The sequence below is a fragment of the Notolepis coatsorum genome, assembly GCF_963971535.1.
Source record: "Notolepis coatsorum genome assembly, chromosome: 19".
Taxonomy (NCBI): Eukaryota; Metazoa; Chordata; class Actinopteri; order Aulopiformes; family Paralepididae; genus Notolepis; species Notolepis coatsorum.
Genome location: NC_140183.1, coordinates 16,263,094 through 16,278,536, shown reverse-complemented (window position 1 = coordinate 16,278,536; position 15,443 = coordinate 16,263,094). Strand labels below are relative to the sequence as shown.

The 15,443-nt window shown below is 48.4% G+C and overlaps 1 protein-coding gene across 1 annotated transcript in view; it reads left to right on the top strand.

Annotated features, from left to right (window-relative positions):
* Positions 1-15,443, top strand: part of cfap418 (cilia and flagella associated protein 418) — a 38,656-nt gene that overhangs the window by 14,586 nt on the left and 8,627 nt on the right. The window contains exon 4 of the mRNA XM_084337048.1: positions 12,589-12,654. Coding sequence (XP_084193174.1) covers positions 12,589-12,654 — 66 coding nt within the window. The remainder of the gene's footprint in view (positions 1-12,588; positions 12,655-15,443) is intronic.

Here is a 15,443-nt window from a genome sequence, read left to right as displayed (position 1 = left end):
AAATGACGGCGGGTCCGGGAATCGAACTCGTGTCCCCCAGATCCGTGACTAGCACGGTTTTCCCCGACGCAGAAATAGCGCCGAGATATGCGGTGAGCTACGGGAGCTCCCCTATTATTATTATTATTATTATGTGTGGCTGCCGCCCTGGCGGACATCTGTGCTCTACTGAGTGCACCTTTCTAGTCTAGAGAGAGAGCGCTGATTCCCCGTAGCTGAACAGGGTTGCATTTTGTCAACACAAGTTGGAACCCTGGAGGAAGCGATATAAGGAAACGAATTGCTCCGCTAATCGCTCATGTTGACCCCGCCCCCAAGTCGCTCTCCGCTCGCTCACCGCTCACCTTGAATCGAGCGCTCCCCGCGTCACATCGCTCGGCAGATTTTTCTTTTTTTTTGGAGCATGGTGTAAATTAGCTCAAACTACAACAGTCTACACCCCCTGGGCCCCTTAACAATTGTTTGTATTGAGCCGCATTGTAATTGTACCCATTCTGCAATGTTAAATAACGTTGTTTATCCATTCACTAGCTCTATTAAGCGATGATAGCTAGCCTAGCCACAATGCTATGGTCGCTGCCATTAACATTAGCATGTAAGCTAACGACAACAACAATGGCGTCAAAACAGGATGTGAGTGACAAAGCCTGAACAGGATATCACAGGTTCACCCTTCTCATTGGTTGAAAATGGCCTTCATGTTTGTACATCGCCATCTGTTGCTTTGGCATTGTACTACATGTGTATATTACATCAGTGTTAAACCACTGTGAGCGGCCTGGAGGGAGTCTATTGGAGCGGAGGAGAAGCGGTAGATGCAGTGTATTTTGTTAGCCGCCAGGTGGCGGGCAGACCTTAAATTCTAATCGCCAAAGAATAAATCTACAAGCCAGTGGCGCTGGCCGTGTAACTATTTTGTACCCTGATCCCCCCCAAGAAAAATCTACTATATGCCATCACACACAGGCATTTAAAGGGTTAGAATTATAAAATTAATATAATATATGTGGTGTTATGATCAGGGCTGAAGTTGAATAAAAGATTTATGAAAGAAAAAGTGGTCAATTATTTCAACATATAGTAATATTTGTATGGCGTTTTTGAAGAGGATAATTTAGTCCCTTATGGTAAGAGTGAGTATTTTTTTCAATCTGACATTACAAAAAACTGAAAATCCATCAAAATCAGTGTTGTTGCTAATCATACATATGCTAGCATGTTTTTTAACAATAATTTGTGATGCCATCACAAACACTGGCATTTAAAGGGTACAAATAAAACAATTCCTGCACCAGAATGCAGGAAATTAAGTCTGTAACAACACATTTCCTGGTGGGGGACCCCCAGACCCCCCGCTTAAAAAGTGGCCTGACTGGGGCTATATTTCGCACTATATTTCCTGGCCTGAATGATTTCCCCAGTCCGGCCCTGGTTAAAAGCCTCCAATGCTTATTAGTGTGTGTGCGTTTGAACGTTTTCATGTTTCAACCATACATTTCCATTTATATATATATAAAAAAAAAAAGTATATATTTTTTTACCTCCTATAATAGTGGGTGTCGCGGCTCTCTGACACCGTTATTTCGGGGGTCGCGGCCTGAAAACTTTGGGAACCCCTGTCCCAGACTAGCTAGAGTCCATGTGGCGGTGTGACTCAGTGCAGTGAGGGGGCAGACAGACAGGCAGCAGGCAGGAGGCCGCTAGGTTATTTGCCTTACTGCCGAGGGGAAAGCTGTCCCAGAGTCTTGTCGAGTCCTGAGACTCTGGTAAACGTTTACCAGACGGCATCGGCTGAAACGGTCTGCGTTTTGGGTTTGGTCGGGGTCTTTGATGATTCTGCTGGCTTTGCCGACACACCTGGATGGAAGCTCACAGCCACCGATGTTTCTGGACTGTTCCCTCGGCCCTCTGTAGCGCTTTGTGGTCGAGGGCAGAGCAGTTCCCATAGCAGGCGGTGATGCATCCAGTCAGGTGGCTCTGGTTGTGTCTCTGTAGAAGACCAGTCAGAAGGCTCTGGTTGTGTCTCTGTAGAAGACCAGCCAGGAGGCTCTGGTTGTGTCTCTGTAGAAGACCAGTCAGAAGGCTCTGGTTGTGTCTCTGTAGAAGACCAGTCAGGATGCTCTGGTTGTGTCTCATTAGAAGACCAGTCAGAAGGCTCTGGTTGTGTCTCTGTAGAAGACCAGTCAGGAGACTCTGGTTGTGTCTCTGTAGAAGACCAGTCAGGAGGCTCTGGTTGTCTCATTAGAAGACCAGTCAGGATGCTCTGGTTGTGTCTCTGTAGAAGACCAGTCAGGAGACTCTGGTTGTGTCTCTGTAGAAGACCAGTCAGGATGCTCTGGTTGTGTCTCTGTAGAAGACCAGTCAGGATGCTCTGGTTGTGTCTCTGTAGAAGACCAGTCAGGATGCTCTGGTTGTGTCTCTGTAGAAGACCAGTCAGGATGCTCTGGTTGTGTCTCTGTAGAAGACCAGTCAGGATGCTCTGGTTGTGTCTCTGTAGAAGACCAGTCAGAAGGCTCTGGTTGTGTCTCTGTAGAAGACCAGTCAGGAGGCTCTGGTTGTGTCTCATTAGAAGACCAGTCAGGAGGCTCTGGTTGTGTCTCTGTAGAAGACCAGTCAGGAGGCTCTGGTTGTGTCTCTGTAGAAGACCAGTCAGGAGACTCTGGTTGTGTCTCTGTAGAAGACCAGTCAGGAGGCTCTGGTTGTGTCTCATTAGAAGACCAGTTAGGAGGCTCTGGTTGTGTCTCTGTAGAAGACCAGTCAGGAGGCTCTGGTTGTGTCTCTGTAGAAGACCAGTCAGAAGGCTCTGGTTGTGTCTCTGTAGAAGACCAGTCAGGATGCTCTGGTTGTGTCTCTGTAGAAGACCAGTCAGAAGGCTCTGGTTGTGTCTCTGTAGAAGACCAGTCAGGAGGCTCTGGTTGTGTCTCTGTAGAAGACCAGTCAGGATGCTCTGGTTGTGTCTCTGTAGAAGACCAGTCAGAAGGCTCTGGTTGTGTCTCATTAGAAGACCAGTCAGAAGGCTCTGGTTGTGTCTCTGTAGAAGACCAGTCAGGTGGCTCTGGTTGTGTCTCTGTAGAAGACCAGCCAGGAGGCTCTGGTTGTGTCTCTGTAGAAGACCAGTCAGAAGGCTCTGGTTGTGTCTCTGTAGAAGACCAGTCAGGATGCTCTGGTTGTGTCTCATTAGAAGACCAGTCAGAAGGCTCTGGTTGTGTCTCTGTAGAAGACCAGTCAGGAGACTCTGGTTGTGTCTCTGTAGAAGACCAGTCAGGAGGCTCTGGTTGTCTCATTAGAAGACCAGTCAGGATGCTCTGGTTGTGTCTCTGTAGAAGACCAGTCAGGAGACTCTGGTTGTGTCTCTGTAGAAGACCAGTCAGGATGCTCTGGTTGTGTCTCTGTAGAAGACCAGTCAGGATGCTCTGGTTGTGTCTCTGTAGAAGACCAGTCAGGATGCTCTGGTTGTGTCTCTGTAGAAGACCAGTCAGGATGCTCTGGTTGTGTCTCTGTAGAAGACCAGTCAGGATGCTCTGGTTGTGTCTCTGTAGAAGACCAGTCAGAAGGCTCTGGTTGTGTCTCTGTAGAAGACCAGTCAGGAGGCTCTGGTTGTGTCTCATTAGAAGACCAGTCAGGAGGCTCTGGTTGTGTCTCTGTAGAAGACCAGTCAGGAGGCTCTGGTTGTGTCTCTGTAGAAGACCAGTCAGGAGACTCTGGTTGTGTCTCTGTAGAAGACCAGTCAGGAGGCTCTGGTTGTGTCTCATTAGAAGACCAGTTAGGAGGCTCTGGTTGTGTCTCTGTAGAAGACCAGTCAGGAGGCTCTGGTTGTGTCTCTGTAGAAGACCAGTCAGAAGGCTCTGGTTGTGTCTCTGTAGAAGACCAGTCAGGATGCTCTGGTTGTGTCTCTGTAGAAGACCAGTCAGAAGGCTCTGGTTGTGTCTCTGTAGAAGACCAGTCAGGAGGCTCTGGTTGTGTCTCTGTAGAAGACCAGTCAGGATGCTCTGGTTGTGTCTCTGTAGAAGACCAGTCAGAAGGCTCTGGTTGTGTCTCATTAGAAGACCAGTCAGAAGGCTCTGGTTGTGTCTCTGTAGAAGACCAGTCAGGTGGCTCTGGTTGTGTCTCTGTAGAAGACCAGTCAGGAGGCTCTGGTTGTGTCTCTGTAGAAGACCAGTCAGGAGGCTCTGGTTGTGTCTCTGTAGAAGACCAGTCAGAATGCTCTGGTTGTGTCTCTGTAGAAGACCAGTCAGGATGCTCTGGTTGTGTCTCTGTAGAAGACCAGTCAGGAGGCTCTGGTTGTGTCTCTGTAGAAGACCAGTCAGAAGGCTCTGGTTGTGTCTCTGTAGAAGACCAGTCAGGAGGCTCTGGTTGTGTCTCTGTAGAAGACCTGTCAGGATGCTCTGGTTGTGTCTCTGTAGAAGACCAGTCAGAAGGTTCTGGTTGTGTCTCTGTAGAAGACCAGTCAGAAGGCTCTGGTTGTGTCTCTGTAGAAGACCAGTCAGAAGGTTCTGGTTGTGTCTCTGTAGAAGACCAGTCGGAAGGCTCTGGTTGTGTCTCTGTAGAAGACCAGTCAGGATGCTCTGGTTGTGTCTCTGTAGAAGACCAGTCAGAAGGTTCTGGTTGTGTCTCTGTAGAAGACCAGTCAGAAGGCTCTGGTTGTGTCTCTGTAGAAGACCAGTCAGAAGGTTCTGGTTGTGTCTCTGTAGAAGACCAGTCAGGATGCTCTGGTTGTGTCTCTGTAGAAGACCAGTCAGGATGCTCTGGTTGTGTCTCATTAGAAGACCAGTCAGGATGCTCTGGTTGTGTCTCTGTAGAAGACCAGTCAGGAGGCTCTGGTTGTGTCTCTGTAGAAGACCAGTCAGAAGGCTCTGGTTGTGTCTCTGTAGAAGACCAGTCAGGTGGCTCTGGTTGTGTCTCTGTAGAAGACCAGTCAGGAGGCTCTGGTTGTGTCTCTGTAGAAGACCAGTCAGGAGGCTCTGGTTGTGTCTCTGTAGAAGACCAGTCAGGAGGCTCTGGTTGTGTCTCTGTAGAAGACCAGTCAGGAGGCTCTGGTTGTGTCTCTGTAGAAGACCAGTCGGGAGGCTCTGGTTGTGTCTCATTAGAAGACCAGTCGGGAGGCTCTGGTTGTGTCTCTGTAGAAGACCAGTCAGGATGCTCTGGTTGTGTCTCTGTAGAAGACCAGTCAGGAGGCTCTGGTTGTGTCTCTGTAGAAGACCTGTCAGGAGGCTCTGGTTGTGTCTCATTAGAAGACCAGTCAGGAGGCTCTGGTTGTGTCTCATTAGAAGGCCAGTCAGGAGGCTCTGGTTGTGTCTAGGGGTGGGACGATACATCGATCCAGATCGATACATCGATGTAATTATCAACGATCGAATCGGATCGATGCGATGTAATAAGATCGATTCATATCGATACTCTTATTTTGAAAATCCTGTGGCGAGTCTCATAACTGATGTGTTAAATGGGCATATGATATCATCTCATATCGATCGCAGGCACCTGAATCTAATCGTATCGTATTGTATCGTGAGAGACTTTGTGATATCGGCAAATATCGTATCGTTGTCCAAAGAATCGATATCGTATCGTATCATGATGAAACTGGTGATTCCCACCCCTAGTTGTGTCTCTGTAGAAGACCAGTCAGGAGGCTCTGGTTGTGTCTCTGTAGAAGACCAGTCAGGAGGCTCTGGTTGTGTCTCATTAGAAGGCCAGTCAGGATGCTCTGGTTGTGTCTCTGTAGAAGACCAGTCGGGATGCTCTGGTTGTGTCTCTGTAGAAGACCAGTCAGGAGGCTCTGGTTGTGTCTCTGTAGAAGACCAGTCAGGAGGCTCTGGTTGTGTCTCTGTAGAAGACCAGTCAGGAGGCTCTGGTTGTGTCTCATTAGAAGACCAGTCAGAAGGCTCTGGTTGTGTCTCTGTAGAAGACCAGTCAGAAGGTTCTGGTTGTGTCTCTGTAGAAGACCAGTCAGAAGGCTCTGGTTGTGTCTCTGTAGAAGACCAGTCAGGAGGCTCTGGTTGTGTCTCTGAAGACCTGTCAGGAGACTCTGGTTGTGTCTCTGTAGAAGACCAGTCAGGAGGCTCTGGTTGTGTCTCTGTAGAAGACCAGTCAGGATGCTCTGGTTGTGTCTCTGTAGAAGACCAGTCAGGATGCTCTGGTTGTGTCTCTGTAGAAGACCAGTCAGGAGGCTCTGGTTGTGTCTCTGTAGAAGACCAGTCAGGAGGCTCTGGTTGTGTCTCATTAGAAGACCAGTCAGAAGGCTCTGGTTGTGTCTCTGTAGAAGACCAGTCAGAAGGCTCTGGTTGTGTCTCATTAGAAGACCAGTCAGGAGGCTCTGGTTGTGTCTCATTAGAAGACCAGTCAGGATGCTCTGGTTGTGTCTCATTAGAAGACCAGTCAGGAGGCTCTGGTTGTGTCTCTGTAGAAGACCAGTCAGGAGGCTCTGGTTGTGTCTCAGTAGAAGACCAGTCAGGAGGCTCTGGTTGTGTCTCTGTAGAAGACCAGTCAGGAGACTCTGGTTGTGTCTCTGTAGAAGACCAGTCAGGTGGCTCTGGTTGTGTCTCTGTAGAAGACCAGTCAGGTGGCTCTGGTTGTGTCTCTGTAGAAGACCAGTCAGGAGGCTCTGGTTGTGTCTCTGTAGAAGACCAGTCAGAAGGCTCTGGTTGTGTCTCTGTAGAAGACCAGTCAGGAGGCTCTGGTTGTGTCTCTGTAGAAGACTAGTCAGAAGGCTCTGGTTGTGTCTCTGTAGAAGACCAGTCAGGAGACTCTGGTTGTGTCTCTGTAGAAGACCAGACAGGTGGCTCTGGTTGTGTCTCTGTAGAAGACCAGTCAGGAGGCTCTGGTTGTGTCTCTGTAGAAGACCAGTCAGGATGCTCTGGTTGTGTCTCTGTAGAAGACCAGTCAGGATGCTCTGGTTGTGTCTCTGTAGAAGACCAGTCAGGAGGCTCTGGTTGTGTCTCTGTAGAAGACCAGTCAGGATGCTCTGGTTGTGTCTCATTAGAAGACCAGTCAGGAGGCTCTGGTTGTGTCTCTGTAGAAGACCAGTCAGAAGGCTCTGGTTGTGTCTCTGTAGAAGACCAGTCAGGAGGCTCTGGTTGTGTCTCTGTAGAAAACCAGTCAGGAGGCTCTGGTTGTCTCTGTAGAAGACCAGTCAGAAGGCTCTGGTTGTGTCTCTGTAGAAGACCAGTCAGAAGGCTCTGGTTGTGTCTCTGTAGAAGACCAGTCAGGAGGCTCTGGTTGTGTCTCTGTAGAAGACCAGTCAGGAGGCTCTGGTTGTGTCTCTGTAGAAGACCAGTCAGGATGCTCTGGTTGTGTCTCTGTAGAAGACCAGTCAGGAGGCTCTGGTTGTGTCTCTGTAGAAGACCAGTCAGAAGGCTCTGGTTGTGTCTCTGTAGAAGACCAGTCAGGAGGCTCTGGTTGTGTCTCTGTAGAAGACCAGTCAGGATGCTCTGGTTGTGTCTCTGTAGAAGACCAGTCAGGATGCTCTGGTTGTGTCTCTGTAGAAGACCAGTCAGAAGGCTCTGGTTGTGTCTCTGTAGAAGACCAGTCAGGATGCTCTGGTTGTGTCTCTGTAGAAGACCAGTCAGGAGGCTCTGGTTGTGTCTCTGTAGAAGACCAGTCAGAAGGCTCTGGTTGTGTCTCTGTAGAAGACCAGTCAGGAGGCTCTGGTTGTGTCTCTGTAGAAGACTAGTCAGAAGGCTCTGGTTGTGTCTCTGTAGAAGACCAGTCAGGAGACTCTGGTTGTGTCTCTGTAGAAGACCAGTCAGGTGGCTCTGGTTGTGTCTCTGTAGAAGACCAGTCAGGAGGCTCTGGTTGTGTCTCTGTAGAAGACCAGTCAGGATGCTCTGGTTGTGTCTCTGTAGAAGACCAGTCAGGATGCTCTGGTTGTGTCTCTGTAGAAGACCAGTCAGGAGGCTCTGGTTGTGTCTCTGTAGAAGACCAGTCAGGATGCTCTGGTTGTGTCTCATTAGAAGACCAGTCAGGAGGCTCTGGTTGTGTCTCTGTAGAAGACCAGTCAGAAGGCTCTGGTTGTGTCTCTGTAGAAGACCAGTCAGGAGGCTCTGGTTGTGTCTCTGTAGAAAACCAGTCAGGAGGCTCTGGTTGTCTCTGTAGAAGACCAGTCAGAAGGCTCTGGTTGTGTCTCTGTAGAAGACCAGTCAGAAGGCTCTGGTTGTGTCTCTGTAGAAGACCAGTCAGGAGGCTCTGGTTGTGTCTCTGTAGAAGACCAGTCAGGAGGCTCTGGTTGTGTCTCTGTAGAAGACCAGTCAGAAGGCTCTGGTTGTGTCTCTGTAGAAGACCAGTCAGGAGGCTCTGGTTGTGTCTCTGTAGAAGACCAGTCAGGATGCTCTGGTTGTGTCTCTGTAGAAGACCAGTCAGGATGCTCTGGTTGTGTCTCTGTAGAAGACCAGTCAGAAGGCTCTGGTTGTGTCTCTGTAGAAGACCAGTCAGGATGCTCTGGTTGTGTCTCTGTAGAAGACCAGTCAGGATGCTCTGGTTGTGTCTCATTAGAAGACCAGTCAGGATGCTCTGGTTGTGTCTCTGTAGAAGACCAGTCAGGAGGCTCTGGTTGTGTCTCTGTAGAAGACCAGTCAGGATGCTCTGGTTGTGTCTCTGTAGAAGACCAGTCAGAAGGCTCTGGTTGTGTCTCTGTAGAAGACCAGTCAGAAGGCTCTGGTTGTGTCTCTGTAGAAGACCAGTCAGGAGGCTCTGGTTGTGTCTCTGTAGAAGACCAGTCAGGAGGCTCTGGTTGTGTCTCTGTAGAAGACCAGTCAGAAGGCTCTGGTTGTGTCTCTGTAGAAGACCAGTCAGGAGGCTCTGGTTGTGTCTCTGTAGAAGACCAGTCAGGATGCTCTGGTTGTGTCTCTGTAGAAGACCAGTCAGGATGCTCTGGTTGTGTGTCTGTAGAAGACCAGTCAGAAGGCTCTGGTTGTGTCTCTGTAGAAGACCAGTCAGGATGCTCTGGTTGTGTCTCTGTAGAAGACCAGTCAGGATGCTCTGGTTGTGTCTCATTAGAAGACCAGTCAGGATGCTCTGGTTGTGTCTCATTAGAAGACCAGTCAGGAGGCTCTGGTTGTGTCTCTGTAGAAGACCAGTCAGGAGGCTCTGGTTGTGTCTCTGTAGAAGACCAGTCAGGAGGCTCTGGTTGTGTCTCTGTAGAAGACCAGTCAGGAGGCTCTGGTTGTGTCTCTGTAGAAGACCAGTCAGGAGGCTCTGGTTGTGTCTCTGTAGAAGACCAGTCAGGATGCTCTGGTTGTGTCTCTGTAGAAGACCAGTCAGGAGGCTCTGGTTGTGTCTCTGTAGAAGACCAGTCAGGAGGCTCTGGTTGTGTCTCTGTAGAAGACCAGTCAGGAGGCTCTGGTTGTGTCTAATTAGAAGACCAGTCAGGATGCTCTGGTTGTGTCTCATTAGAAGACCAGTCAGAAGGCTCTGGTTGTGTCTCTGTAGAAGACCAGTCAGGAGGCTCTGGTTGTGTCTCTGTAGAAGACCAGTCAGGATGCTTTGGTTGTGTCTCTGTAGAAGACCAGTCAGGAGGCTCTGGTTGTGTCTCTGTAGAAGACCAGTCAGGATGCTTTGGTTGTGTCTCTGTAGAAGACCAGTAAGGACCCCATGTTGAATTTCTTTAGCCGCCTGAGGTGAAAGAGGGGTTGTGCTTCTTCCCCACCTGGCCAGTGAGCTCGTCCCAGGTGAGGTCCTCTGTGATGTCTGGTGAGCTCGTCCCAGGTGAGGTCGAACACAGAGGAACTAGAGGCTGCTGACTCTCTCCACAGCAGACCTGTTGATGTGAACACAGAGGAACTAGAAGCTGCTGGCTCTCTCCACAGCAGACCTGTTGATGTTGATGTGAACACAGAGGAACTAGAAGCTGCTGACTCTCTCCACAGCAGACCTGTTGATGTGAACACAGAGGAACTAGAAGCTGCTGACTCTCTCCACAGCAGACCTGTTGATGTGAACACAGAGGAACTAGAAGCTGCTGACTCTCCACAGCAGACCTGTTGATGTGAACACAGAGAAACTAGAAGCTGCTGACTCTGCTGACTCTCCACAGCAGACCTGTTGATGTGAACACAGAGAAACTAGAAGCTGCTGACTCTCTCCACAGCAGACCTGTTGATGTGAACACAGAGAAACTAGAAGCTGCTGACTCTCTCCACAGCAGACCTGTTGATGTTGATGTGAACACAGAGGAACTAGAAGCTGCTGACTCTCTCCACAGCAGACCTGTTGATGTGAACACAGAGGAACTAGAAGCTGCTGACTCTCTCCACAGCAGACCTGTTGATGTGAACACAGAGGAACTAGAAGCTGCTGACTCTCTCCACAGCAGACCTGTTGATGTTGATGTGAACACAGAGGAACTAGAAGCTGCTGGCTCTCTCCACAGCAGACCTGTTGATGTGAACACAGAGGAACTAGAAGCTGCTGGCTCTCTCCACAGCAGACCTGTTGATGTTGATGTGAACACAGAGGAACTAGAAGCTGCTGACTCTCTCCACAGCAGACCTGTTGATGTGAACACAGAGGAACTAGAAGCTGCTGACTCTCTCCACAGCAGACCTGTTGATGTGAACACAGAGGAACTAGAAGCTGCTGACTCTCCACGGCAGACCTGTTGATGTGAACACAGAGGAACTAGAAGCTGCTGACTCTCTCCACAGCAGACCTGTTGATGTGAACACAGAGAAACTAGAGGCTGCTGACTCTCTCCACAGCAGACCTGTTGATGTGAACACAGAGGAACTAGAAGCTGCTGGCTCTCTCCACAGCAGACCTGTTGATGTGAACACAGAGGAACTAGAGGCTGCTGACTCTCCACAGCAGACCTGTTGATGTGAACACAGAGGAACTAGAAGCTGCTGACTCTCTCCACAGCAGACCTGTTGATGTGAACACAGAGGAACTAGAAGCTGCTGACTCTCCACAGCAGACCTGTTGATGTGAACACAGAGGAACTAGAAGCTGCTGACTCTCTCCACAGCAGACCTGTTGATGTGAACACAGAGGAACTAGAAGCTGCTGGCTCTCTCCACAGCAGACCTGTTGATGTTGATGTGAACACAGAGGAACTAGAAGCTGCTGACTCTCTCCACAGCAGACCTGTTGATGTGAACACAGAGGAACTAGAAGCTGCTGACTCTCTCCACAGCAGACCTGTTGATGTGAACACAGAGGAACTAGAGGCTGCTGGCTCTCTCCACAGCAGACCTGTTGATATTGATGGGGTCAGGCCTCCCCCTCCTGTAATCCACAACCAGCTCCTTGGTCTGGTCAACATTGCGAGAGAGGTTATTAGCCTGGCACCACTGTGACATCACCAGTGACATCCCCGATTGGAGTGTTCACAAATACTGACCTAACTGTTCTGGGGCACAGGAAGAACATATGCGGCTTCCTGAAATGGGCAGCATTCCCCTGTTTAAATTCTGAATACAAAATGTTCATCAGTAGCTATGAACATCTTGACAATGGTTTAATGAGAATAGCTTACAGGGTCCCTGGTTAATTTCCAGGTCTACTTGAGAAGTAAGGGAGTAATGAACAGTTGAACAGTTGCTGTCCTAAGACATATACATATGACTACACATATACTGTACACATCTGGGTGGCGCAGCGGACTAAGCGCTCGTCACCAACGCGTGAGACACTGGTATCGAATCCGGCTGTCAGCATTGCCTCCGGCTTGGCCGGCCGTCATACTGGCTCAATTGGCAGAGTCAGCGGGAGGGAAGCCGGTGGGTGGTAATCTGGTCGTTGTAAACAGCGACTCCTACAGGTCGGTCAGGGCGCCTGCACAGCAAGGAAGGGAGATGGTGAGGGTAGTGTGAGCCTCCCACACGTTACACCTCACCAATGAGAGTCCGCGCTGGCAGGTGAAAAGAAGTGGCTGGCTGACTCCGCATGTATCGGAGGGGACATGCGATAGTATCTATCAACCCTCCCTAGACCGACCAGTGGGGGGCACATGCGAGCAACGGCCAGGAAGGGGAGGGGGGAATTGGCACGACTAAATTGGGATGGGAGAAAAACACAGAAAAACAGGAGGAGAAAAAGTGGATACAAAAAAACATATACTGTACACATCTTAGACCCACCCATTCAAGTTTTGCTTTTATATACTGTACATTATAGTGAAATGTTCTGTATGACCTTCCTGAGATTGGTCTTTTACTCTTATGAAGCACAAACACTATACAAAATATACAAAACTAAAATGTACAAAATACAAAAATGAGGTATTGCAAATTTGTAAGAATAAATAGATAAAATACGGTGTAATGTTTAAAAAGTGTTTAAAGTGAATGTTAAAGGTGGATGTTTAAAGTGAGTGTGTGGATGTCGTGTGCAGTGAGTGTAGAATGGCTGAGTTAATGTTACAGTGAGTCCACATTGAGCATCCTGATGGCCTGTCATTTGTTTGAGACATTGCAATGTTGTTCTATGTGAAGAATAATCTCCAGCCATACAGTGACATTGCCCTAGTTGACGAGACACATTGCCCTAGTTGACAAGACACATTGCCCTAGTTGACGAGACAACATTGCCCTAGTTGACGAGACACATTGCCCAGTCACACTGAGTGTAATGTATTGTTTGTTTTGAATGCAGGTGCTGTCCAGTCTTCCTCGGTGGAAGCTCTGTTCCAAATGGCGTGGGAACAGCCATCTCACAGAGGTGCGCGGATTCACTTCAAATCCTAAAGATGTATTTTTCTATCTAATTTTAACTTTAACCTTTCTAATGTGACTGGGGTGTAGGGTTGGGTACCGTTCACATTTGAACCGATACCAGTACCAGTTCCTGGAATTCTGTATCTGTACCCAAAGTTTTTTTCTGTACTTAACTCTTAAGTACTAATAACAAAAAATATATATTTCAGTTGTAAAAAAAGAAGAAAAAAGTCCAAACTTCTCATTCTCAACATTGTTATGTATTTATAATCCCTGATTCATGGCAATATATGTGTATTAGGGATGCTCGATATTGGCTTTTTTACCGATACCGATATACCGATATTGTCCAACTCTTAATTTCCGATACCGATATCAACCGTTATCACATTTTAATGCCGATATCGGCCGATAATATCGGACATCATTTCTATAGAAATGTTTTTTTTTATCCACTTTTTCTCCCATTTTCTATATTTTTCTCCCATCCCAATTTCGTATCATCTAATTCAACCCTCCCCTGTCACGAACGCTGTTTCTTGCCTCCCACAAGCCGGCTGCAATGTGGACTAAGTCATACATAGCACAAGTCCCCTCCGGTACTTGAGGTAACAGCAGTCGCATCTTTTCACCTGCGCAGCTCGATCTCTCAGTGGCGAGGAGTAACGCGTGGGAGGCTCACGCTGCCCCCGACACTTCCTGATTCTACTGTGCAGGCGCACCAACCGACCTGTAGGAGTCGCTGTCCACAACGCCCGATCCCCACCCATCAGTTTCCCACCCCCTAATACGGCCAATGTGTATTAGTATGAACGACCAGCTAAACTGAAAGCAATGTGGAGCGTTGGGCTCGAACAGGCGAGCCCAGCGTCTTCGCATTCGTGGCGAGCGCCTTGCCCACTACGCCACGTAGCCGCCCTATTTCTATAGAAATGTAAAAAAGAAAAATGAAAACCGATACCGATATTTTCCGATATCACATTTTAATGCCGATATCGGTCGATAATATCGGTAGGCCGATAATATCGGACATCCCTAATGTGTATGTGCATATGTTTCTAGGTGTGTCTGTGTGCATGCATGCATGTACCGTAGTCTTATGTAGTCATATCTTCACAGGAGTCGTTCAGCACTGGAAGAATGCCACTCCTGACCTATCTCAAACCCTGCCCTCTTTTCCTTGATCCTCCAATCACAACTGTTGCTTTCCTCTGACAAGCAACAGTTGTCATAGACCACTGCAGTTCCACGTTGCATTGAAATCAGGGAGGAGCTGTATACGGCTGTGGGGGTGCTAGAGACATGATCCAATAGACTTTTATGCACCCGAGTCTCCTAGGGGTGTAACGGTACACAAAAACCACGGTACGGTACGTACCTCGGTTTTGAAGTCAAGGTTCGGTACGGGTTTTCGGTACATTGGGGGAACGTTTGGCTTTCCATGTTCCACTCAGGGGTGATGTAGTGTGCAGTAACTAATTGTACTTGTAGGGCTGTCAACGAATATTCTATATTGAAATTAATAATCGACTTGTAAAAAAATAAAAGAAATTATAATTAGATTAGATTGTGAAAAAAACAGCCCCCGGTGGGCGGTCGTTAGTGGTTAACATGCCGTTGTATTTGTTCGGTACACTACACAGCCGTTTGGTACGGTACGGTACACACTGAAACGGTTCGGTTTGGTACGGATACGTGTACCTTTACACCCCTAGAGTCTCCTGAACACGGCGCAACCAATTCCAAATCGATCAGAACAAAATCGGCCGAGCTAAAGTCCATTTTTCAGCACCTACTCCCCATACGCATGCGCAGATTGCCAACGCAGTCTGAACGGCGCCCGAATGAATGTTGAATGTTCCATCATCTACAATTACCTCATTGAGTCTCCAGGTAGACTAATGTTTATATTTAAGTGCAGTGGTCTATAGCCGCTCACACTACCACCACAAGCTCCCCCCTCTGATGGAACATTCAACATTCATTCGTGCGCCATTCAGACTCTGTTGGCAATCTGCACATGCGTATATGGGGAGTAGGTGCTGAAAAAGGGACTTTAGCTCGGCCGATTTAGTTCTGATCGATTTGTAATTGGTTGCGCCGTGTTCAGGAGACTCGGGCGCATAAAAGTCTATTGGATCATGTCTCTAGCACCCCTACAGCCGTAGCTGCAACCACTTACATCAAGGTTCTCATCCACATTCATTAATTTGCTCCCCCCGCTATCTCCTCGCTGATTTCAGAATCCCGGAAGCGTTGCGGTGGTCTATTGGAGGATCAAGAAAAGAGGGCGGAGTTGAGGACATTTATTTTAACGTTTTTTCTGACTACGCTGATCCATCCGGTTCTTATCATTCCAGAAACAAACCAAGAACTTTAACTTTTTAGGTCAATAAACCAAATGAACCAAAATTAAAAACAGATTTCCCCCTCATGCCGTCTATCCATCAAGATTGTTTCTGTGTTATTTGCAGACTTTAGGAGATATCTGCCGTAGAGATCTGCATTGGATTTGCGGCACTGAACACAATACAGGTTTAACCCTTTCACTACCACACTACAGACGGTTAACCTTTCACTACCACACTACAGACGGTTAACCTTTCACTACCACACTACAGAAGGTTAACCTTGGTAGTGAAAGGGTTAACCTTCTGTAGTGTGGTAGTGAAAGGTTAACCGCCTGCAGTGAGCCTCATCAACAAGGCTCGGGACCCTCACTGAAACCCCCCCCCCCCCCCCCCCCCCCCACTGTGTTACATTAACACACCCTACTGGACTATATGCTTGCCC